The 25,054-nt window shown below is 33.6% G+C and overlaps 2 protein-coding genes across 6 annotated transcripts in view; one reads left to right on the top strand and one right to left on the bottom strand.

The window, feature by feature from the left end:
* The first annotated feature begins 236 nt into the window (after positions 1–236).
* TBCB (tubulin-binding cofactor B) lies at positions 237–1,380 on the top strand. The gene has a single exon (XM_065358428.1). It carries the CDS (start codon positions 370–372, stop codon positions 1,159–1,161), a length of 792 nt encoding a protein of 263 aa, XP_065214500.1. The 5' UTR covers positions 237–369; the 3' UTR covers positions 1,162–1,380.
* Positions 1,381–2,799: 1,419 nt separating this feature from the next.
* Positions 2,800–25,054, bottom strand: part of milt (trafficking kinesin-binding protein milt) — a 92,034-nt gene continuing 69,779 nt past the window's right edge. For 4 of the 5 annotated variants that reach the window (XM_065357567.1, XM_065357564.1, XM_065357563.1 and 1 more), the window contains 10 exons: positions 20,338–20,414; positions 17,900–18,104; positions 17,523–17,818; positions 14,801–15,111; positions 14,443–14,694; positions 14,112–14,343; positions 12,666–12,940; positions 12,285–12,595; positions 12,044–12,174; positions 2,800–4,969 (listed from right to left, as the gene is read on the bottom strand). In XM_065357567.1, coding sequence (XP_065213639.1) covers positions 4,631–4,969; positions 12,044–12,174; positions 12,285–12,595; positions 12,666–12,940; positions 14,112–14,343; positions 14,443–14,694; positions 14,801–15,111; positions 17,523–17,818; positions 17,900–18,104; positions 20,338–20,388 — 2,403 coding nt within the window. In that variant the 5' untranslated portion in view covers positions 20,389–20,414 and the 3' untranslated portion in view covers positions 2,800–4,630. Of the gene's footprint in view, positions 4,970–12,043; positions 12,175–12,284; positions 12,596–12,665; positions 12,941–14,111; positions 14,344–14,442; positions 14,695–14,800; positions 15,112–17,522; positions 17,819–17,899; positions 18,105–20,337; positions 20,415–24,250; positions 24,618–25,054 lie in introns of all 5 variants that reach the window. The other variant, XM_065357565.1, reaches the window with a different exon arrangement.

The following is a 25,054-nucleotide window of genomic DNA, read 5'->3' as shown; positions in this document are numbered from 1 at the left end:
ATAAAATTCGCGCAACGATTTTGAAATTTTTTGAATAAATTGTAAAATTTATTCATTGTGTCAGGAGCGAGTCGAGTTCATTTTGAAAATAAATCGGGTATTTCGAAAATAAAAGAATTTATTTCCAATCTCCTCCATGCTGCAAATTGCATCCATCACTTTTTAAAAAATCTAAACCAATTTTTGGCTAGCAAATCTTTTTTTTCTTCACAAAACAACCATGTAAAATTATCATTTTTCATGTTTACTTTTGCACGCTATTTATCGGGTAGCGTTTAGTGAAAAAAATTGTAAAATTAATATAAAAATTGCAAAAAAACTACGTTAAATTTATGATTTGATCAACGTGCATTGGATAATTTATTCGAAATGTCTGCCGTCAACGTGACCGAAAATTACCAAGTGATCACTCCGGATTTCGTCGAAGCCACCGTAACGACAGATGTCTCCAAGAAGAACATGTTGATGGTAAAAAAATTCCAGAAAGATTTAACCGTATGGGATCTGAAACAAAGATTAGAATTAATGACCGGTAGAAATGCCAGCACCATGACCGTAACCGCTCTAACTGCTGAAGGAGACACACTATGTACTCTGTCAGAAAACTACAAGTTATTAGGATCGTATCCTTTAAACAGCGGTGTCCAGTTCCTGGTCGAAGATCCAATGTACGTTCCACACGATACAGAATCCGAGGAAGATCTAGAAAAAAGGTATCAACTTTCCGAAGAACAATACTCTAGTAGAAGAGGTACCCTTAAGGAATACCTAATGAGGAACAAATTAGGTAAATATAATCCCGATATGATGAATAAAAAAGAAGAAGAAGCCAGGAAAGAAGAAGAAGAGCGCAAACGATTACAAGAAAAAGAATCTCAGATCATAGATTCGATCGAAATAGGCCAAAGATGCCAAGTCAGCATTCCAAACCAAGTGCCAAAACGAGGCGAAGTCATGTTCAAAGGCACCGTTAAGTTTACCGACGGGCTATGGGTTGGAGTAAAATACGACGAACCATTTGGTAAAAATGACGGCAGTGTCAATGGTGTCAAGTATTTCGAAGCTCCTCAAAATTACGGAGCTTTTGTGAAACCTATTTACGTCGAAGTTGGAGATTTCCCCGAAATCACCGATGGTTTAGAATACGATGATGAGTTTTGATACCCTCCTTTTGCTTATAGATACTTATTGAATTCCACTTTGTAATTTGTTTACTCGTTAACCGTTATTCGTTTTATTGTCTGGAATGTACATTGCAATCGTATTTGTTTTAGGAAATGCAATTCTATGTATCATCACCCCTTTTTACCAACTATTTATTTTGTACTTTTTTTTTTTTATTATTTATGAAATGTTGCAAAATTAAAATTGTGCATTTTTTTTCGTTTTTTATTTTATGTACATACATACATTATTTTCTGGATCGAAATCTTCAAAAAATACTCCATTATGCTATTTGAATTACAAGTATAAAAATGAGCCCCAAAATCAGGGGCTAGTTTGTCAAAAATTGGGAACTGCTGTACAGTAAATATTTTTTCAGGAGTTTCAAGACCACTTTTCCATCCCCTCCTTAGAAGGACTAGTTCGTAACTCCTCTAATTTCAGGGCCTACACAGGGTGTTAAATAAATCGTGGGCAATAATTTCACAATAGATGCAACTTGAGTAGACGAACAAAAAACGTTATTATGATATGTTGCCTATCTTGTAAAATGAAGGCGCTACGTGCTCCGCAAAACTAGAAATTTACGAATTTTGGAAAATTCATCAAAAATACGAAAACGTTTGAATCATTTAAGTGATGCCACTAACCCATAGTACTCGAGTGGACAAACAAAAACAGTTATTATGACCAATTGCCCATCTTCAAATTCAAAATTGAAGGGGCAAACCTGATTCAAAATTTCCAAATTTGAATTTTGAAATTGTGCTGGCCCCTTCAATTTTGAAGATAGGCAATTGGTCATATTAATTTTTTTTTGTTCATCCACTCAAGTACTATGGGTTAGGGGCATCATTTAAATGATACAAACATTTTTTTACTGTCTGCAAAGTGATGAAATTACCCCATTTTTGGACTAAAATTTACCATTTTGAAAAATCCATCAAAAATAAGATGTTTGAATCATTTAAATGATGTCTCTAACCCGGCCATAGTACTCGAGTGGGCGAACAAAAAATGTTATTATGACCAATTGCCTATTTTCAAAATTGAAGTGGCCAGCACAATTTAGAAATTCAAATTTGGGGCACTCAAAATTTGTAAATTTTGAATCAGGTTTGCCCCTTCAATTTTGAAGATAGGCAATTGGTCATATTAACATGTCTGTTCGTCTAATCGAGTACTATGGGTTACGTACATTATTTGACTGATTCAAACATTTTTTTATTTTTGATGAATTTTTCAAAATTCGTAAATTTCCAGTTTTGTGGAGCACGTAGCGCCTTCATTTTACAAGATAGGCAACTTATCATAATAACGTTTTTTGTTCGTCTACTCAAGTTGCATCTATTGTGAAATTATTGCCCACGATTCATTTAACACCCTGTATTATTTTTCATAAGAGCCCAGAGATCATCTTGTTCTGAGAAGTTTCCTTCTGAGTACCGAACCTACCAACTTTGAACCTCTTGTGAGCATAACATATCACAAGCATTGTTCCATTTTGATCGTTCAGTGTTCCTCTTCAGCTTCAAATTCTGAATGCAAATGAAACCCTTGATTACGCCAACTAGTGAATCATTTTCGGAACATCGGGTACAACATCCCCTCCTCTCACCCCAAAAAAAAAACAACTTATCGAAAAATTACTTTATTTCGCTTATAATTCGTAACTGCAATACTAAGTAACAGTCTCCGTTTTTTAAAACATTTTGCGCAAAAAAAACTACAAAAGTATTGTTACCTTTTACGCAGAATTCCTCATTCTAGCTCGATTTTTAAAACAAAATCGAACAGAATTAAAACCTTAATAATAACACATCTTTTAAAACAACAACGCCATTTTTCTAATTAAGGAAAGATGATAATAAAACGATTGAAATGGAATTGGAACTTACATCAACCTTCGGAATTCCTTACGGTATAATATCTTAATAAACTAAAAAAAAAAAGGGAAAAAAAAGTCGTAGTATACAATAAAACTTGCAATTTAACTAAACGTCAGAATGCTAATAAAGGCAAGGAAACGCTATATTTAACAGACTTTTACAGTACTACTAAAATAAACTAGTTTTTGCCACATTTGAGCACGTTTTTTTTTTTTACACATTTGCATCGCTTAGGCACGTTTTTTCTTTCTTCATTAAATTACAAATTTTTACAAATGAGATTTCAAAAAGCAAAATTTCCTCGATATTGTTGCGTTTCATAAAAAAGAACAGTTTACTTACGTACATTCCTATAATATCACAATTTAGCGCGCACTTTTCTTATATGGAATGTTTTCCAATCACACAGTCTTCGATGTAATGCTCGTGTTGAATTTGGAGAAGTAATATCACAAAAGGAAATTATACTTTAAAAATTTAAAACTTTGGTAGGCAGGAATAAGCTAAAATGGACTACAGCTGAGCTAACGCGCCAAATTCCACTAAACGACAACTACGAATCCTTCAAATTTAAAAAGGATCGGTTATCGTCGTGGAAATATAAACCATAAAAGGCGTTAAATTATCACAAATACGAATGCTGTTTGATTATCGTATTTCGAAAATTGAAAAATTCCCAATACGAATAATAAACTTAGGATTTTGAGTATACTTTTGTGATGCAGCGTTGAAATGACCCACTCGACAAATCTCATTGAAAAGACACACACAAAAAAAATGAATATAAAAAAGTTAACTTACTAACAACGATGATAACACTACAAAAAAGTTTATAAAAAAATAATAGGGGGAAAAATACGTAACAAAATAAAACGAATGAATTAAAACTTTTAAAACATCGACCGGGATAAAACGATTAATTTCTTTCCAATACAATCGGATGGATTTTATGAATACTACACGGTACCGTTGCCAAAAGCTGATTGTTCGTCGTAACGTTATTAATTAAATTCTAAATACACGGTATAACAAAAAGTAAATGCTGCGATCTCACTGCTGATTTCGCATTTTTAATGGCGTCTGCTGAAAAGCAGGTATTCCACGATTCTAGCGAAAAGGGCGAAAATACTGAGTACCTCTGAACGAGAAACTAATATTCTATAAAAACGAATCGTAAGTAATCATAACATCGACAACAATCAAACAAATACAACGACGGTAACAGAAAGAAAAAAAAATTTAAAAAAGAAAAAAAAATCACGTTCAAATTACCCACACACGTTTAGATCACGAAAGATCCAAAATGTAACAGAAATTTACAAAATTTCTTTCACGTTGCAAACGGAGATTCAAGCAATTGGGGGACCGGGGCAGGGGACATGAAAAGTGAGGTGGATAAATAAAGGGGGAAAATGAAATAATAAAAAAAATTAGACGAAACAGGCATTACAAAAAGAAGAAAAAAAAAAGAAAAATCATATGTAAGCTTTAAAAATAAATAAAAATTCTGTTATATAATTTCACAGCACGACTAAGTAAATTTATACTATAAAAGACGTCATTGTACGTGAATTAGCTCACAACAGGCCGCCTTTTCTGCCGAATAACAACGAACTAAGAGTACCCAATGTGGAGCTTGATTGCGAGGGTGTGTTTTCTTTGGTTACTGGAGGAGTCGGTACTGAACCTAGTACTGTACCCAGATCCGGACGCATAGCTCTGGCGCTACGTTTAGATTTGGATTTTGTATCGCTGAGTGAATGTCGATTCCTCGACGAGCCTGGTTTGGTGACCACTTTTCTCGATTCGTTCGTAGGTATTGCGCCTATTTCGCTGGAGTCGCTGGATTGAGGCGAGATTAACGTCTCGAGGCCGATTTTTTCCACTGTTTCTACTAAGCGAATTCCAGTTAGTCCCTGTAAATGGTGTGAAACAACTTGATTAATTCGAGAGGTATTTTTTTCAATAGATTTTTTGATATATTTATTCGTAGTTAGAGATACATGTACGGAGGGTTCAGTTTGAGAAGTAGACTGAATCACTTGGCAATGCAGCAGTCCATATTACACAAATGTCAATTGGTTTGCAAACCCTGGAAATTGCAGGAGCAAAATAATGAAGTTCCAAGTTCGCTACAAGGCTCCCTAACATTTAAAACATGTAGGTAGAGTGAGAGTTTATATTGGAGAACTTCAAAGGAAGCACAAAAAAGGGGAATTTTTCAAACAGCCCAACTTCAAAATGGAAGAAGCCATGATTAATTGAAATCTTCAAAGTGCTCCAGCGGCCAATGCCTTCAATTTTGAAATTCGACAAAATATAGATCAACCCAATTTATATTGTAACTTTGGATGTTCATATTCTATCTATGTTCGAAATATTAAAGGTGCAAGAGCACCCTGAATATTTCACTCAATCACAGCCCCTTCATTTTTGAAGTTAGACTGAAATTAGATGAGATTTTTTTGAGCTCCGTTTAAAATTCTACAACATATCACAATCACATTCAATCTATCTTCAATACTTGAGGAGTTATGCAATCTCGAGGAATCAACACCGAATTCCTCACAACTTTGCCCCCATCATTTTTGGGATCTGCAAACCAATTTACATTTGAGTAGTTTGAATTGCAGTATCAACAGGCGAATTATTCGACACCTTCAAAAGAACACACAGTATTACATATTAACGAGACAGGGTGCCTAACAATTTACGAAGGTATTTAATTTTGAATCCAAAATTTTTTCTGGGAGGGTTTAAATGTAAATTATTTCAACCTGAAATTCAAAAATTATTTCAAAATTTTCAAAGGCTAGAGGTGAGGAAAAAAATTTCATTGAAAAGTCAAACAGGAATAATTAATTCAAGGAAAACAAGGAGCAACCGAAGATTTCATATTTTTTGACCTTGAAACCATATTTTACGTCCTCTTCCACCACCCCTCCACATTAAATTTAAGAGGCTAAAATTTGGCATGAACTTTAGAAGGGTATCACTGATGCACCTTTTGAAGGTTTGACCTTTTTAGCTCAAAGAAGTGAGATTTAGAACCCTTTTCAGTGGTCTGAAATATCGTTTCATGTTGACTGCTCCTTAAAATTTACCTCAGAGGCTAAAACTTGAAAAATATTTCAGATGTCTCTTTTTGAAAGTTTGAACTCTTCAATTCCCCCATTCCTCTTCTCATCCACAAAAAAGGGGATTTTTGCACTCTTTTAAATTGTATTCGATTTTTTTTCACCCTCCCTGCTCCTCCAAATTTACCTCAAAGGCTGAAATTCGGCATGTATCTATATTCAGAAGGTAACCCTGAAGTGCCTTTTGGAGATTTTTACTTCTGAACCCACATATTTTCCTAGCTGCAAGTAAGTGGCTCCTCACACCTTTTTTTAATAGCATTTAATTTTGATGAATGGCTTCAGCCTCTCTAAGTACAGCTCAGAGGATGAAATTTGACATTTGAATTCAAAGGGAGCCCTAGATGTGTTTTTAAAAGGAGTTTTCTCACAAAAAAAGAACAGTTTTCATATTTCAACCATTTTCAATCTTTTTTCAACCTCAAGACAGCACCTTTTTTGCACCTGTCTCAACAGTATTCAATTTTTGCAATCTCCCTCAGCCACTTCAAGTTGACCTCAGAAGCTGAAATTTGGCATTTGCATTAGAAGAAATCTCTAGATGTGCTTTTCGACGGATTTTGATTTTTCAATCTCTCTTTGCTCCTTTACAGTGATAAAAAAGTGGATTTTGAGCCATTTTTAGTGGTTTACAATATGATTTTGTTAAATGCCTCAAGTCTCAGCCACTCAAAATTGACTTGAAACATTGAAATTTTGCCATGAACATTCGAGAGATGCTCCATATGCGTCTTTCAAGTGTTTGAACTTTTCAACTCCTCTCCATATTTTTCCAGTAAGGTTCAAGAAAATTGATTTTTGCAGTTTTCAGTGACTTTGAATTTTATTCAACACCTCTGCTTCTTCAAATTGACGTAGAACGCTGAAATTTTGTTAGTACACTACTCAAGATACTCTAGATTCATCTTTTGGGAGTTTCGACCTTCCAACTTCTAAACCACTTTTTTCAAGGTATTTTTCAAAGCAAAACTCAACGTCAATACATTTCGTTTTTTTCAACCTACAGATCCTCTAACAAAAGACTCAACATTCTGCATTTCATACAAAATAATAGGTAGGTACTTGATCGTTTTCTAACTCTTCGAGTACCCCTTAAAAAGTGCCTAATCGAACCCCTTATCTAATATAACGAATACCAATCTCCACGAACGTAGAGAGAGCTAACAAATACTCGTAATAACGATAATCAAACGAAAATCGTTTCGAAACACAAGTAGGTACCTATTTTAAAACAAATCTTCGCCAATACGGACGAGAAACGTGTACATATACGATACCGGTAATTATCATTACCATCCATAAGTGTTCTTATCAACGTGCGTAACACGTTGATTGAAAAACCTACTCGTTTCCATGTTTATTTATCAATTATACTATTTACTTTAAACCGAATGACGTCAAATGATAAGCACATAAGGTAGAAATTTTCAACGCCAATGCCTCATGTAGGTACTTTTAAGATCCATATCGAAAATAGTCTTTTCGAAAAACCAAAAAAAAAAAAAAAAACACGACTAAATTATTAGCTCAATAATTTTTATCGCTCCATAGGAAGCATTTACGTCAATACAAGATTAAACAATCGTTGAAAAATATCACTTCGATGTAAAGATACATCGCCAATAAGGCAATAATAACCCAGCGCACCTAATTCGATTACCTATAAGTATTACCAATGCGTAATTTTTTTCTTCGACTTTCCTCATCATGAAAAAGCTATGTATTACGACGAGTACGTGCGTTAAAAGAAAACACCACTTGAAGAAGTTTTGACGTAAATAAAATTTTCGTATTTCTAGAAACGAAAAAATTGATAAGGTGAAGAAATAAGGTATTAGATTGAAATTGCTTTTTGAAATGAAAGATGGAAATGAAAATGAAATTTCTTCCCTGATATTTCTCATCGTTAAATTATATGAAAGAAAAACGAAATAAATAAACAAGTTGAAAAGTCTTAGATGGAGTCAGTGGAAAGGAAATGAAAACTTTTTAAACGCAGGTTACACAGAGACAGACCATTAAAATTTATTTATCGGGAAAAAAGTTAAAAGTTGTACGAAACATGATTTCGTGAAGTACCTATCTCATTATGAATTCATAAAGCGACCCGATGTTAACGTGATAAAAAATGAGCAACTGAGCAGAAATGAAAGGGAGAACAAAAAATCAACTTTTTAAAATCAAACTGAAATGTTCGACTGTAGGTATATTAAAAAAAAAAAAGGAAAAAAAACATTCGAAGATCAAAATTTAAAACAACAATAATAGAACATTTACGAACAGGCAATGAAATATTCAACGACTTTCAAAGTTTGAAGATAAAAATGGTTCACTATAACTTTGAAATGAAAAAAAAACTACAAGAAGACAGGAGGAGAAAGGCAGGGCAACTTCAACATTGAAACGTTGTCCTTGTCAACTAAAGAAGAAAATATGCTCACACTCGCAGTCATAACTTTTTCATGTTAAAACTGAAACTGTCGTATTTTTCAATTCGGAAATATAATTATTTAATAAACGAAGAGGACCCTGAAATAGGTAACCAACACTTTTCATAATAATCGCCAAATTTTCAACCTATTAAATTTAAATTTTCATGAACTGAATGGATGAAAGTAGAGATCTTATTTTCGCTAATTAATCTCGAAATCGTGATATTCAATCTTCACTGAGGTGTTTTCGCTTCCACGAAGACGTCAAGTATTTGTGCACGGCACTTTTTTTAATTACCACTTGTTTGAAGATGAAATTTTAATTCAACTTTAAACAAATCAGTCTAGACATGACTCATTTACTCTTACCTAGTTTGTTAAGAAACTTGACAACCTTCTAGCATCTATGTGCATTGTACCTACATGTACATGTGGCAATTTTCATTTCGAAATTTGGAGCGTTTTTTTTTCAAATTACCTATTTATTTTAGGTAGGCACCTTTCTGAAAAATGGAATTTTCAAAGTTGCAGATTCAAAAAAAATAAATTTAGTTGATATAATAATTTTGATTTAAAAATCATGAAATATTGATAAATTCAACGAGCTATAAAAAATGGGAGAAGAGGAAGAAATGGCAGTACCGATGAAATCACGAAAAAGCTTCTAATGGGTTCCCAAATGTCGTCTTTGGGATTCAAAAATACATTTGAACTGATTATCTTGAATTTGTATATTTTTGGATCCGAGAGAATCTTATTGGTTTGGTGATATTGCATTCAGCCCAAAATTACACCAAGTTTCTCTATTTTTACCACAATACTCTGATCGATTGACATTGAGGCTAATGATACGAGTACTTTTTCAGTCAAATTCTTGGAAAACTCAATATTTTATGAGGAGAAATAACCTAAAAGGAGGGAGATTCAAACTCAGTTTTCAAGAATAACGATCATACAAACAGTTTTATCAGTCGCCATTTTGACAACATTTTTGACATTTTCTAAAATTAGGGAAACAAAAACAATTTTTCAAAAAAGAAAAAAAAAGTTCTAATTTTAGAACTGAGATTTTTGGTTCAAAATATGACTTTGAAATGAATATATCACTTCATATTTTTTTTTTCAAGAGAGAGTTGAATAGTGCAACGAATTTAAATAGGCACACAACGACATACAATATACATAGTACACATACCTACAACAAAACAAAAAATGAGAAAAACGAGCGAAGACATCAAGGCACGCGACAAAATCACAATCAAAAATACACAATTGAGCGATAAACAAACATAAAATTCACAACAGGATAAAAAAAAACAACAAGAAAAGGAAGAATTCTACCAACAAAAAAACTACAATCACAAACATAAATAAACTGCATTACAACGGTTTCTTTTAATTTTTTCGAAGGGGGAGACGCTCGTAAAATTACCTACGACCCCATTGATTGAAACTCCAGAATTCCGATTATTTTTTTTTTATGATGAAAAATGAGAAAAATATTAAAAGGCATGAATAATTTTAACAAAGTAACGAAGACAAAAAATTGGACAGATAAATTGAATGGGGTTTTCAAAGAAATTTAAATTCAAAAAACTCACTATTCATTTTAAAAAAGAAGCGAAAAGATTTTCATCATAGGTAAGTACGTTAAAATTTATGAAGACCAGAGATTATCATTTCGCCCTTCCATTTGGTCGATTATCATGTCTAAGATAAAAACTGCTGTAAAAATGTCATTTCTCTGACTTAACCCTTACCCTCTACCTCAATTATACTGAGAATTTCACTGTGTTAAACAATTTAGGAAATTTGTCAACTTTTTGTTGCCTAAAATAATCTCAGCGCAGGTAGTTTTTCTCTGGACTGTTGAGAGGGAAAGGAGGGGTAATTTACCTATCGCCCTGGTTTATGTACGAACAGATCTACTCAGATCAAAATTGAATCCGTGAAACGTGCGGATCTGATCAGTGATCAGCATCAAATGCAATCATTTTCTATTTGTTTTCGAGAAATATGCAAATAATTATCAATCTAAGTATATTAAAACTGTCAAAATCCATTTTGAAAATTTTAATTTTCGTTTCAAGGAGGGCTGAGTTGTCATTTTGACAAGACTGTGGTTCCACTCGAAGTTATTATTGTGCCCAACTGCTTATTTTCTAATACATATTTCAAGAGTAAAAAGGTAGGTGACAGGTACATAAACATTATTTTTTTCATGTTTCAAGATTAAAATTGAAAAAAAAATCACCATTATTGTTTTAGACTAAAAATTGGCAATGTTGAGAAAAATGCATCGCAAAGTTTTCAGATAGTTTACAAAAATATTGTCTGAAATTATCAGAGTCATTGAAACATGGATTTGTGATGGTATTGAAGCGAAGAGGGGAGAAGATTGTGTCAAGTCAAAAGAGTGACATTTTCACCGGCTTTCCTGAGCACAAAATTTACACCATCTTTCAATTTCACCACAAATTCAAAATCAATAATATAGAGAGGAGAAGGAGAATGATAAACATACGATTTTTTGAGAAATGTTTAAAATCATTAGGTATACCTATTACTGCAAAAAAAAAAAAAAAATGTTTGGAATGAAGAAGCGGAAATTGGGCAATGAGCTGCAGATGAAATTGTGATTTCAAGCGGAAAAAGCCATAAAAGGTAGGTACCTACGTCTTATATGATTGTCTTTTCTAAAATTTCAATTTTTTGATATCTTGAGAAGTATATTTCTTTCCCATACCCACCATTAAAAATTTCTACTCGGTTTATAGAATAATCGACTAATGGGCAACATTCAACAGGTCCAATTCAAAGATAGCCAAGCTAACAACTAAAAAAAAGTGTATCTATCCTACGTCAATTTATGAGGGGAAAAAAACTAAAACGAACTAAAATACAACACACGATGCTAAATTTGCCCTCTAAGCTCCAACGACGTAACCGTTTCGATTTTTGACAGCAAATTTAGCATACAATTAGACTACAGATCACGGCGATGGAAGAACTTGCAAAAAAATTTCCAGTATCAGCATCGAGCTCGAGCGTTAGATGTATAGGTTCAAGTGCAAACTGCAACGCCAATGTTCATGTTATAAGGTTTAGGAGCATTTTGGTGGTAGCATGGCGCAGTGTAGGGGCAATGCGTTCATTCCATCGCAGTTTGTTATACAGATAGCAAAAAAAAAGTAGTAAAAAGCAGAGATGTTATACATTTTTACCTAAACGTGTAAAAATGAGATTGAGATGGCGGATATAGTAGGTCATGCAAGTCAAGTTACTTCTGGCTAGCGTGCTCAACATGTAATGGAATTTGTTTTCTTATTCAAGGAGGATTAAACAATTGCACGAAACATAGCAAAGAAGCGAAAAATAAAAAAGCATCGTCTTCGTCGCTACTTGTACTAACATCCGGTACCTTTTTGTCCAACTTGGATACGGTGGTATCGCTACGTAGGTCTTTGGATCGCGACATATGCGTAACCGGTTCCACTAATCCGCCAGTTAGCGTTTTACGCAGATATTCTGCGCCGCTAGATACCAAAAATCCTATCGAAAATGTGATCAGGTGTTATTCAAGTTCAATTACACATATTATAGGTACACGAATTGATGCAGATGAAAATGTAAAACAAATTAAAACACCACCGTCAACTTACCTGGAAGTCCAAAAGCGCTTGAAAAAGGAGCCACTGAAGGCGAAACTGAACGCGAATGAGATGGAGTCGATTGAGGTGATCCGCCCTCGGGGCTGTTACATGGGGTGGCGGTGGGTGTAAACGAAGGGGTAACCAGGGTCGAAGGTGTTGCTGCGGTTATACCTCGTTCGTTTAGTAATTTAGCTAAGCCTAAGGTAACTGAAAATGTACACGTGGAATTGCGTCTCGATCTGAGCGGTGTACCGGGTACTGTACTGGCTCGTGTACTGGCTCGACTGTTGCTCACAGTGCTCATACGACTTCCTTGTATGCTGCAATACAACAAACGAATAAGTACTAAGCTATACACAGATGATGGGAATATTTTGGACAGATATTCACCTCGACGTTAAGCTAGTACCATCATCTAGATGCATGACTGTGCTATTGGTGGCTGTGTACACGTGTCCAGATACTTGGAAACTTTTACCGGGGTGTATTATTTCTTCGTCTTCTTCTACATCCGTCAATGAATAAATATGCAGTCCAAGATCTTCGAGCTCTGCACATCCTCTGGTTTTAATACCGGGTCTTTCGTCTAATAGTCCGCCCAAAGAAGGAGTCGCCAGCTGACTCCAGTGATGTAATGTTTGCGAGCCTTCGATTGGTTTCACGATCTGTCAATTTATATTGAAAAAGATTAATATGTTGATTAATTTATGAATGTGAATTTTCAGCATGATTTGAAAGACGGATAGATCAGCGATAACTTTTGAACGAGGAAAAGTGACCATGATGAGTGAAGATGACGAGGATATCAAAAAATATGCACACTGCTAATAACCAGTTTCTTTATTGGGAACGGAAAAAAATGTATTAATCACCAGAAATGACCAAAAAAAATAATCGAACTGCTTGAAAAATCCTAGAAAAATTTTTTTTGAACTATTTTCAACGAATTGTAATAATTTAAAACGGATTTAAGGGTTCAAACTTGTCTCAATAATAAATATTTACATAATAGGTAGTGTAATAATAATCAAAACGTGTAACACTACAAAAAAAAAAAAAATTTCATCCAAAAATTTTGTTCCTTCTTTCAGATGAAGAGAAGATGAATTTTGGTTATCCCAAAACTTTGCCATTTCAGAGTGTTCCTTCCGGGCAACTCTAGTGTGATTCATAAATTCAAAAAAAAATCAGGCTAAAAGATCACAAAAATATTGAAAATGGTCAAATGGTCTAATCGTCTACTTACAGATAATACCTATGATAGGAGAATTTTTCCGTTCAACAATTTTAATGCATCAAACAAAAATTCTAAGTATATCTGCCAAGAAAAACAGCCGATTTGACAATTTTTTATAACTCTAGAGTAATTCTTAATTTTGAGATAAAAAAAACACAGACCAAAACGAAATAAAAACATAAAAACAACAAAAATATTTAAAATTGTTGAATTGCCTATTCCTCTACTTGAAGGTATGATACCAGCATTTTTTTGTTCAATTTTAAACCATCAAATCAAAATTCTATTTGATTTTGGTAGTTCGAAATTAGTTGAGGAACAAATTTTAATTAATTTTCAGGAAAAGTACTTTGTGTTCGAAACATAAGATTTCTATTTTAAATAAATAATTTTTTTAATTTTTAAAAATTAATTAAAAATCGAAGAGTTAATTTTGAGCAGCTGGATGAAATTCTAGATTTTATCCCAGCACAAAGATTCCTTTCTCCAAGAATTGAAACTAGCTATCCGAACCAGTTTAAAATTATCCACCTTCTATCTCATCTTTCAATCCATCACACTGAACACGAACAAAACAGTCATTCGAGTAAAGATCAAACCTGTAGTTTATCTGGTAATTTCCAATGAGCGTTAAATGCACCACCGGAATAACTGCTCGTCGACATGATGGAATCTGGAGTACGACATTCCAAATCGAAAGCGTCTCCTCCAAAAGTACCGGAACTTAAGGCCATTCTTCTGGCATAGACAGCCGCAGGTGTAAGTCTACGTAATGCTTCGGCCAAATCAGCTGAACCAGGAGCACCGGGTATTCCTTCTTTAGGGCCACCTCTGTAAAAAAAAAAAAAAAAAAAAAAAACATATAGCATTACGAATTGCATATTACATCTAAAGGAAACTTGAAAATATATAATTATTCGTTATTCTTACGGATAAGCTGAATCGTCCGAGCATTCCGAGTCACTCATGACGTAATCATCAGATAGGTAGGATATTCGATGACTAGACGAAGCAGTATACGATTTCCGATCTCTCTTATTAACTTCATAAGATACCACCGACGAGGCAGAGTCGTACGATACTTGACTATGGTAACTGTTCTGTTGTGTAGGGCTAGCACTACCCATGCTACTGCTTTTTGAAGCAGTACGCACCGTGTCGAATACTTTTTTATAATAAGGCCTATAATAAAAAGAAGAAGATAATTAAATAATGTAACGGTCCTTTCTCAGGTTGTAGATATCATTGTTTCAAGTATATATTTTTACTCTAGAATGAGAATACTTACACTCTATCAGAACTTATACCGGAGTCTAAGCTCAATTCAGAGAACAGCGAGCATTCCAGTTCTGTACCTAACGAGTCAGGGTGATGTGACGACATCAAAGACGACGTTTGCAACGAGGAGAACAGTCCACCGCCTCTCACCGTAGGTACACCTTTTTTATTATGTTTCTTCAATGCTTCTTGAGTTTCCTGAAGTAAGCCCATCACTTCGGCATACCGATCTTTCAGCTCGGCTAGTTCGTTAGCTAGTTCATTTTGGGTGTCTCGAGTCACCACCAGTAATGCTGTCAACTCTTCGTTTTCACTCTTCGACTGAAAATAAAAGAGTATTTTGTTACATTAATAATTCAATGAACATTTTCAGAAGAAATTGCAAACGAAGAAGGCAACTTCAACTTTTGCTCAAGTTTTGAAATGCTTTCGTCCTAATTGTAGGCAGGGGAAGGAAAAACTTTCGCCAAAAATGAGTTTCCAAGAGTTTCAGAACTTCTACTTGACTGGCGGTTTCTGCGCCAGGAGCTCCCCCCTAGAAAACAATGCAGAGCACGGAGACTTCGATTTTGTTCAAGTTTTGCGATGCTTAGGACTTCATGTAGGCAGGGGAAGGAGATATTCTCCCAAAAAAATAAGTTTCCAGAAGTTTCAGAATTTCAACTTGACTGGCGGGTTCTGCGCCAGGAGCCTTTTTTCCAGAAAACATCCCCGAGCACGGCGACTTTGCTTTGTTTCCAGCTTTGAGGTGCTTAGAACCTCATTGTAGAAAGGAGGGGATATGTTTGCAAAATAATGAGTTCCCGAGAGCTTCAGCATTTCAACTTGACTGGAGGATTCTGCGCCAGGAGGCTACTTTCAGAAAAAAAGTCCAAACCGGGCATGGTGAGTTGGTGATTTTAATTTTAACAAGTTTTGAGATGCTTGAGACCTCATAGAAAAGATACGGAGGGGTTTGTTTTTGTGAAAAAAAAGTCGGTGAAAATTTAAATATTTCAACTACTTGGCGGATTTTACGCCATGAGGATCTTTTCTGCTTTCTGCACATAAGATTCAATATAAAAATATAGTGAAAGTGAGAAATTATGAAATTTTGGGGAGAATCACGAAGTACGTATTTTCGAATCTCATTTATAAAAATTACTAAAAAGGTACGTCTCAACCATTCAGACCAATTTTGAGATCCACATCTCTCTTTTGAGCCGAACCAGGTAACTCTTCAGATTTTTCACCCCTAAAAATTAAAATCCAATCTTTTTTCAAATCCTATAAAAAAAGAGTTCCTGGCGCACAAACCGCTTATGAAGTTGCAATGCTAAAAATTCCATAATTCATTTTTCTGAAAGAATAAGAATTATGTTTAGGAGTAAGGCACCTCAAAACATCAAATAAATTCGTTGAGAACGATTCAAAACACATAACTGTAGGATGTGATATTAGGTGTCCTTGTCCACCATGATCGAATGAAAATTTAAAAAATCAGAAGAACTAGATGCAGGCCCGTAGCCAGAATTACCTGGGTGACAAGGGTAGTGAAATTTCACACAAGGCGGACCTTTTTGTGGTGTTTACCTAAAGACACATAAAAATACCCCCCCCCCCATCAACCCTTAAAATCTTGTAAAAGCGAGATGAAAATTTTTTAATGAAAGGTAAGTTTACAGTAAAACAAAATTACAAAAAAGGTAAAAAATTACAAAAATAATGATTATAACAATTAATATAAATTCAATCTACCTGTAGAATTATGAAATTTGCGTGGAATTTTTCTGTTTGATTTTCATTTTCTTGAAAATTCTTAAAGCAACATTTTGAATGGCAAAAGTTTTGAAAAATTGATGATTTGAAAAGTAGAATAAGATCAATTTTAATGAAAGATTTCAGTTTTTTGATCTTTACATTTTTCAAATTCAATCATTGATTTCTCAAAATTGTACTTGAGTCTGTAGAAGAGAACCAAATTGGCCCGAGCTTGGCCCGAGCGAAGCGAGGGCAAAAGCTTCAAAAAGTTTGTAGTTCGCGAAGTAAAACAACATCAATTTCAATGTAAGCATTCAGTGTTTTCTAATCTCAACTTTAAAAAAAAAATTTTCAATGGTTTCGTGAAATTATAACTTTACAAGGTGTGAAGAAAAGAACCAAATTAGCCCGAGTGAAACGGAGGCAAAAGTTTTTGAAAATGCGGGACTTAAAATTGAAAAGTACATAGAACATCAATTGCAATAAAAGAATTCAGTTTTTCTGATCTCAATTTTTTTAAAATTGGTATCAATTGTTACTTGAAATTTTAAGTGTGAAATGGAGAACCAAGAACACAAAATGTAGAAATGTTCAGAATCTTACCCAATCAGTGTACTCGTAATCACAAGGAGTGCTGAGTTTTGAACAAAGTACATATCTATTAATTTATTGTAAGTTTTAATTTGCACTTTTTTCTGATTTTTCATTTTTAAAATTTTCGGTTTTTCACTAGGCAAGGCAAGCGGACTTGTCAGACAAGGCGCCGCCTTGTCTGCCTTGGCTCTGGCTACGGGCCTGACTAGATGATTATTTGGGCACACACTAATCAGAAGCATGGCATAACAGATATTTGATGGAACACCTGGTATAGGCAACTTATTTTACATAGGTGTTATTACGCTGCCTAATGAACCATTAGCATGGATGAAATATCAAACACACCTCCGATTCAAAACGAATTCTAAAGTTCTCTTAAGACAAAACCTCCTCACCTTAGATAATTTTTGTTCGGTCGTCTGTAATTTATCCGTAAGATTATCGGAGAGTCTTTTGAAAACTCGACACTCCTCTCTAAGTCGTTCAGCTTCTTCGGTAATGGAGCTGAGATCAGATCGAGTGGTAGCCAATTGCGATGCGAAATCTGAAACCAATCTTTGTTCTTGTTGCTCGACTTCATCAGTCTGTTCGGCAAGAAAGCTCGCTTCATTTCGTAACTGGATATTTTCCTCTTCCAATTTACCGATACGTCTTTGCAAAACGTCAAAGTTAATGTGACCCGTTGGAGTTTCTAGAATGAAACGTAAAACGTCTTTTTAGTATAAAATCGTTCATGAAAACTGATCCTTAAAATTCGACTTAATTCGCTTACCAGGTTCAGATGCGGATTCTTCGACGTCATTGGTTAAAATCTGTATGAGTTCAGTTTTCTTCAATAATTCGTGTTGTAGCTGGGTTATTTTTTCATTAGCAGTTTTTAATTCACTTTCAAGATTCGCAACGGTGTTCTCGAGTTTTTGATTATTGCTTAAAAGTTCTTTACCGATACGAGCTGTCAATTCGATATCTTTCTCTTTCTGTAAACATTGGAAAAAAAAAAGAAAAATTACTCGAGATTAAAACATTTACATCAATTTTTACAACAGTCATAATCCTCATATTTACGATTCGTAAACATGATGTTAATCCGATTTAAATAATACATTAACCTAAAGCCTCAATTCGCAGTACATAAATTTGTCATCGCCGAAAACAAAAAGCGTTTTTTATTTTTATTACCACGTTATTACAAGTATCTTTTTAATTTTACTTTTTTTCCTTTTAAGCACACGTGCGTGTTCGTATAGCAAATTGTGCATTTATCGATTTCATGGCTCAAATTTATATTAAAATAATACGGAATTTTATAAATCAAGGTCTTCGTTTCTAGGCTAATTTTTCCTCGGTCCGTCTACGTTATAAATTTGACGAGACTTCGTCATCGTGTAGGCTACGTATCATTTACCAAAATAATTTATGAGCCGTTAGTAACGAAAGAAGACGTCTCTGTAATGATTTATTGGTTAAAAAGAATTTATATTATTGCACGTACACGTTCTTCTAACTTGTATTAGGTAAGTAGAAGAAAAACCACAACGATCGTGTGATTTGCAATATTCTAAAGAGGATGGAACTCCGTTTTTGATAGAGATTGATTGTTTTTTTTCCTTACTCCGATGAGACGAGAGAAACTTGTATTTTTATTCGAATAATTTTAAAAAGCTCAAAATGTGACATTGTAAACAGAAAATATAGCGAATGAAATGAGAAGGGTGTTATAAAATATCAAAAAAAAAATGTCAATACCTAAGTATACAAGATAGGGCATAAAATCACGATAAAATTATGAAAAATTGTACTACGTAAATTGAAGGGAAAAAACTTTTCGAAGAAATGAACGAAGAATAGAGAATGATTTATATAAAAGTATTTGAAGGGGAAGGTGGGTGTAGATAGGGCAAAAAAAGGAGGGAAATAAAACAGTGTTTGCAAAATAAACGGACGTTTTCAAATCTTTCCAAATAAATAAAAATACTGAATTGAAAATGAAAGTGAAAACATAATACTACGTATAAGAATAAACATTTTCCACTTTCTTAACCAAATGACGTCATTCAAATATGTACATAAAAAATATCACCCACATTTTAAAACATATTCGACAAAACTTTAGTATCTGCTACAACGAACCAAGTACCTACGTAGGTGATACAGCAATTAGAACAAAGAAACAAACAAATCAAGCTTGTGCTGCACATTTTTTCATTTTTTCTCATTTTTCTCACTATTTCTTGCATATTTAATAGATATGAATCCCTTTGAACATTTTTCCTTGAAATTTTCACACTCGAGTAGTCTTTACTTTTTTCATTCGAGTATTTTATTCTCCATTTCCGAAAAAACACACTTTCATGTTTTTTTTTCTACCCTTTTCCGTCACATGAAAAACATTATGATATTAGCTTGTTAATTTTAAAATGTCAAGTAAGCAGAACAGCACAAAAAAATTCAAATTTTTAATGATTTTTTTAAGCAGCCTGTTTGCAGCTCTTGGGATCGCAAAATGAACTTTCAAATTCTCTTGATCTACTGAAATTCCAAAAATTTCTTCAGTTTTTATTCATATATTTTTCTCAATTTTTACAGGCATTTTTCCTAACATTTTCAATCTTTTTTTTTTTTGTAAATTTGGCTAATTTTTGGACCCACGTATTTCGAGTTTTCGTTCTTCAATTTCCAATTTATAGGTTCTTATTTTTTGAGCCATCAGAGATATGATACCTAGGTACATAATAAATGCTGCATTCACTTGTTACATCTGAATTTTAAAAATATGTAGGTAGTAGGTACCTGCCAAAATGTACGACAACACCTCCCCTAACATTTATGAAGATCACTTAGCTATAATTTACAAGCGATTCCTCAAAATTAGATATACATAAATATTTTCAAGCAAGCTGCTGACACTTCTTCAATTTTTTAAAAACAGAAATTGAAACTTCAGCCTCTTTTCTCAGCTCTTAATTGATCAATAAGACTCATCTGGTACGACACCTTTTCTCAAACATCATTTCACATTCGATTTTAAGTATCTCTTTGGCGAGAAAAAATCAGCAATTAAATCTCATTGATAAAGATCCGACATTGTGACAACGTTTCTCGCGCAATTAAATCCACCCAGAAAACATAAATCAAATTCTCATTTTTCAAAAATTCATTATCGTTGCGAAGCTTTAATTCATTACAGGGAAACGATTGACGAATACTTACTTCTTCGAGTAACCGTGTTACCGCTTCGATATCATTGTAAGTTTTGGTCATTTGGCTCACTCTGTTGCTGCATAGAACTGTAAACAAACAAAAATACAACCTCATTAGTCGTATAAACTTAATTGCCCAAATATGTTTTACTTTATATTAAATACCTACACATACATGAATAATATAATAATACGAAATATTCAAATTAACCGCACAATGAAGTAGGAAAATATACCTAAATTAATTCATTTTAAATGGCACGACAAAAATACATCCAGCAACAACCCTTGTAGGCCTACTTGCCGATGGTATGACGAAATATTACACCAGACCGGGCAAAGGACATGTTCACGTACTATAAAATTCCCAATACCATGTTGCAATTTTCTTATCAATTGGATAAGGCAAATACGACGCAGAAAAAGCTCCCTCGAGTCAAATATTCGCCACCATGTACATATAAATATTGTAGGTAGGTCTATGTACTTCACGTAACTACGTGCAGAAAAAAGTAAACTTTCATTTTTCTACACGTTTCTGTAATTTTAGCTTTGAGATACTCTTCCATATCTACAATACACACACTCGTGTACACCAGCAGCGTCAAAGTACGTCATACTTATCTCATTTGTGCACAAACATATTGTACACCAGATACTAATAATATTAATAATAATGTGATTATACGCAGGTAAACGTTTCAATAACCTTTCATATTCGATTTCTAATTGCTTTAATTACCGCATAACACACACATCACATCGCACATGCGTACTGGAACTCGATAATAAAAAATTCATTTTTCATAACTACCTGCGTTTTATTATTATCAGAACGAAAGAGTAGCGGTAATTGTCATTAAGGTCAGCGTTCGGCTGTGTAGGACAGATAATGCATAAACGTAAGTTATGTGACTGATGAGAGAAGGTACGGGGCTCATCTTTCACTCCTATCGTATTTACAATGTTGAGAACTATGTATAAGACCAAATTCAGTTTCGAAAACTACAGCTTTTTTGATACGTATTGCTCTTATTAATATCTAGGTATCTTTAAAGATAATTCTGAAGATACCTACTCTCTAAATTTGAAACAGTCAAATTTCACTGCTTAGCAGTCACGACATTTTGTCTTTTTAAAAGCAGTAGTTTTTAACTGCAAAACAGTGCAAAATCTACTGAATTGGTATGAATTGATCAGTCAAAATTATTTTTTACTGACCAACTCAGTAGATTTTGCACTGTTTTGCAGTTAAAAACTACTGCTTTTAAAAGGACAAAATGTCGTGACTGCTAAGCAGTGAAAATAAATTTGACTATTTCAAATTTAGAGAGTAGGTACATATTTCATCATCTTTTTTGAATTTTCAAGGAATTTCATGTCAATTTTATTGAGATTTTCTGATAATTTAAATCAATTTATTCACGTTCTACAATTACTTTTGCATTCATTTTGCCGATCTTCTATTTATTTTAGAAGCTTATCCGATACATTGCCCAATTTTTGTAATATTTTTATCGATTTTCACTTCGCATTCATCAATTTTCGTACGTAAATCTCCAAAATTTTGTGCAGATTAAAAAAAATTGAATTGTTTTGGAAAATTTCTATATTTCATAAACTTTTTTTTTCATTTTCCAACAACTTTTGTATACATTTTATGGACCTCTGACAATTTCAAGCAATTTGGCTTGCATTCTTTCCAATTTAATTTTTAATCACATTTAGCATTACTCGTAATTTATATTTACAATTATTTTTGAAATTTCATAATTTTTCTTGTGATTCGTAATCATAAGAATGAAATCACAACGTGTCTACCAAAATTTGATATTCAAAAATCGCGAATTTTCGCGACCTTTTTCAGCACCCTTCCGCCCCCAAATTTTCTAACAAAAAAACTGGGTTTCCAATAAAGCTCACACTGGGGGGGGGGGCGGTGAGTTTTTGGGCAGCTTTCAATTGTTTCCATGGATAAAAATCGCGACTTTTTCGCGACTTTCGCGACCTGGTAGACACCCTGAATCATGATAAAAATAATGCAGAAAAAAATCACTCATCTAGTGTTAACAAATCGAGAAAAAGCTGATGAAATATCATCAAAATTGAGAAAAATTCATCGAAACTTTTTTTAAAAAAAGTTATTTGAAAAATTCAAAAAATCTATAAAAACTCAAAAATTGTCAAAAATTACTAAAAATTGGGAAAACTTTAGTAAAATATTAAAAAAACTGTGTAAAATATTTTCAAGGTCAAAAATCATCTGAAATACGTGAAAAAGGGTAAAAATAATATGGAAAAAATCAAAATACCATTAAAATCGAGAAAAACGACAAGAAAACCACATAAAAATTCAGTAAAATTCGTAAAATTGACAAGAAAATAGTTGAAAATCAGCTTAGAAAATATGATTTAATAGCTTGAAATCACAGGGAAAATGTACGAAGGAAATTTGAAAAATGCGTAGCAACTCGAAAATTAAAAAAAAAAACACCAAAACGTAATAACTATCAAAATTGGGGGGAAATATGAGAAAACTGTTTTCAAGTTGAAAAAAAAATCATCAGAATTGGTAAAAAAAGTAACTGAAGAACAAGGAAAAGTAGACGAAGCGTAAAATAATTGGAAAAAAATCCACTGAAATTTCAATCATCAAAGAATATAAGAACATTGTTTGAAATTATGTATCAGAAAATTAGCGAAACTGAAATAGAAACTGTTGAAAGTCGATAAAAAACTATTGAAATGAACCGAAATTCAAGAAAATTTGCCTAAATTACAAAAAAAAACTATTGCAGAAGAAGTAAAAATTCACGAAGTATTGCCAAAATATGTGACATAAAATATCAAGCAAGTATCAATTACAATTTGAAAAAAAAATGTGTGGAAATGACTGTCACACAATTACAACTCAAAATGAAACTTTGTCAAAGGCTATGGATGGGGTTGGATGTGAAAAAAAAAGTCGTATTTGGGTTCAGAATCTTTGAAAACGTATACTAAGTATTCAATATAAAGTGTGCTTTTGACATTTTTTAAAAAATTTGTCCACGAATAGGGGAAAGGAGGTGCCCATTTCCATTATAACTAGTAAGAGATTCTATTTTGAAGAGGGCTTCCATTCGGAAATTGAGCTTTCAGTTAGAAAGTTTTGGAAACATTATTAGATGCTTCTAACTCAGTATTTATCACAATTTGAAAAGAAAATGATATACGAAAAAATTTTTCTGAAAATGGTTGTCACTTAATTACTCGTACATACAACTCAATGCTCTGTAAAGGTCCATCTTTTTAGGGCCTGAATTCGAAATAGAACGGTTTTTTCAAAATAATCAACATTCCACGTTTCACGTATAATTCTTAGGACACCTCATACAGAGATCAAAATATTGCCCGATTCATCGCATATTCATATTGTCAACTCCAATCATAACAAACATGTGTAAAATCTCGTCCTCTTCATTTTAAGCAAGGTTCAAATAGCTGTACATAACATAATATGTACAGACACACAAAATTTTTGCACAACACAGACTACGAATTGTGTATACGACATATTCATATTTTGTAACAATAACATAACACATAAATCCTGCATACGAGGAAATAGAAAACTCGAATGTGAAAATATGGTATAGAGCTATTAAACCGATTACACAAACATAAATTATATTATCACCACAACGAAAAATAATTACTCTATATTATTATTTCGTACCAGCTGCTGAAGGGAAAAAGTTTACACCTACACCTACACCTTCGAAAGACACGCTAAAACGAAAGTGTCAGTGTTTTTTTTTCGATTATGAGAAAAATGCATTACGAAGACTCGCGCAAATTGACAAAAGCAATTATTAGATCAGCAGGCGTGGGAATGAAATCCATCTAGGGCCAGGGCTTGTGGCGCTAAACGAATTACTCACCTTCGATAAGAATCTGTTCATCGTTTTGATACAAAGGTGTCTCGGTTTTAGCCTCCTTAACGTAATCGTCATCGTATTCGTACTGATCATCTTCAATATCAATCTCCTGCAATCCTTCTATTGTATCCAGAGTGATGTCGATAATGTAGCGAATTGATACGAAAAAGAAAAACGACAACTACAATCGCTGGTGATACTGCGAAAACACCTTTTCAAAAAAAGGTCTCGTACGTTTACATTGTTTGCACTCTCGAATTATATCGGATCACTTTTCCACACACCGGGCATATTTTTAATCACGTGATCGACATAAAATTTGATCATTTGATTGCACCACATGAACAACGATCTCCAATACCACATATATCTGCGAAACGTAACGATACCTTTTAGTTGCAGGATACAACAGTCAACTATCAGAAGGTACTAGGTCTTCTTAGTTCCAGCGTTCGACTTAATTATTTCGACGTTTCTCACGACTTGGCTTTTATCAAGTTATCACCAAGACTTATGAGTTATACTACGGGTGCGGCTAAGTAGAAAAAAATATACAAAAAACTTCCTCTATGAACTGGAAGAGTAGGTAATTAAGGTCGTGTGAGCGACAAAAAACAATCCAGCGAGATGCATTTAAGTATTTATCTTTAGATTTAGGCCTATACGTAAGGTAGTATAGGTACATACGATGCGCTCATTATATCAAGGTGAATTTAACCTATATCATCGTGTCTCTCCACTATTTTCCGATTTAATTCTCTCTCATCATGAATGAACCTTATAACTGTGTCATGTTTCCTATCCACG

The sequence above is a fragment of the Planococcus citri genome, chromosome 3, assembly GCF_950023065.1.
Source record: "Planococcus citri chromosome 3, ihPlaCitr1.1, whole genome shotgun sequence".
In the NCBI taxonomy this organism is placed as follows: Eukaryota; Metazoa; Arthropoda; class Insecta; order Hemiptera; family Pseudococcidae; genus Planococcus; species Planococcus citri.
This window is presented reverse-complemented; position numbering and strand designations above follow the sequence as displayed.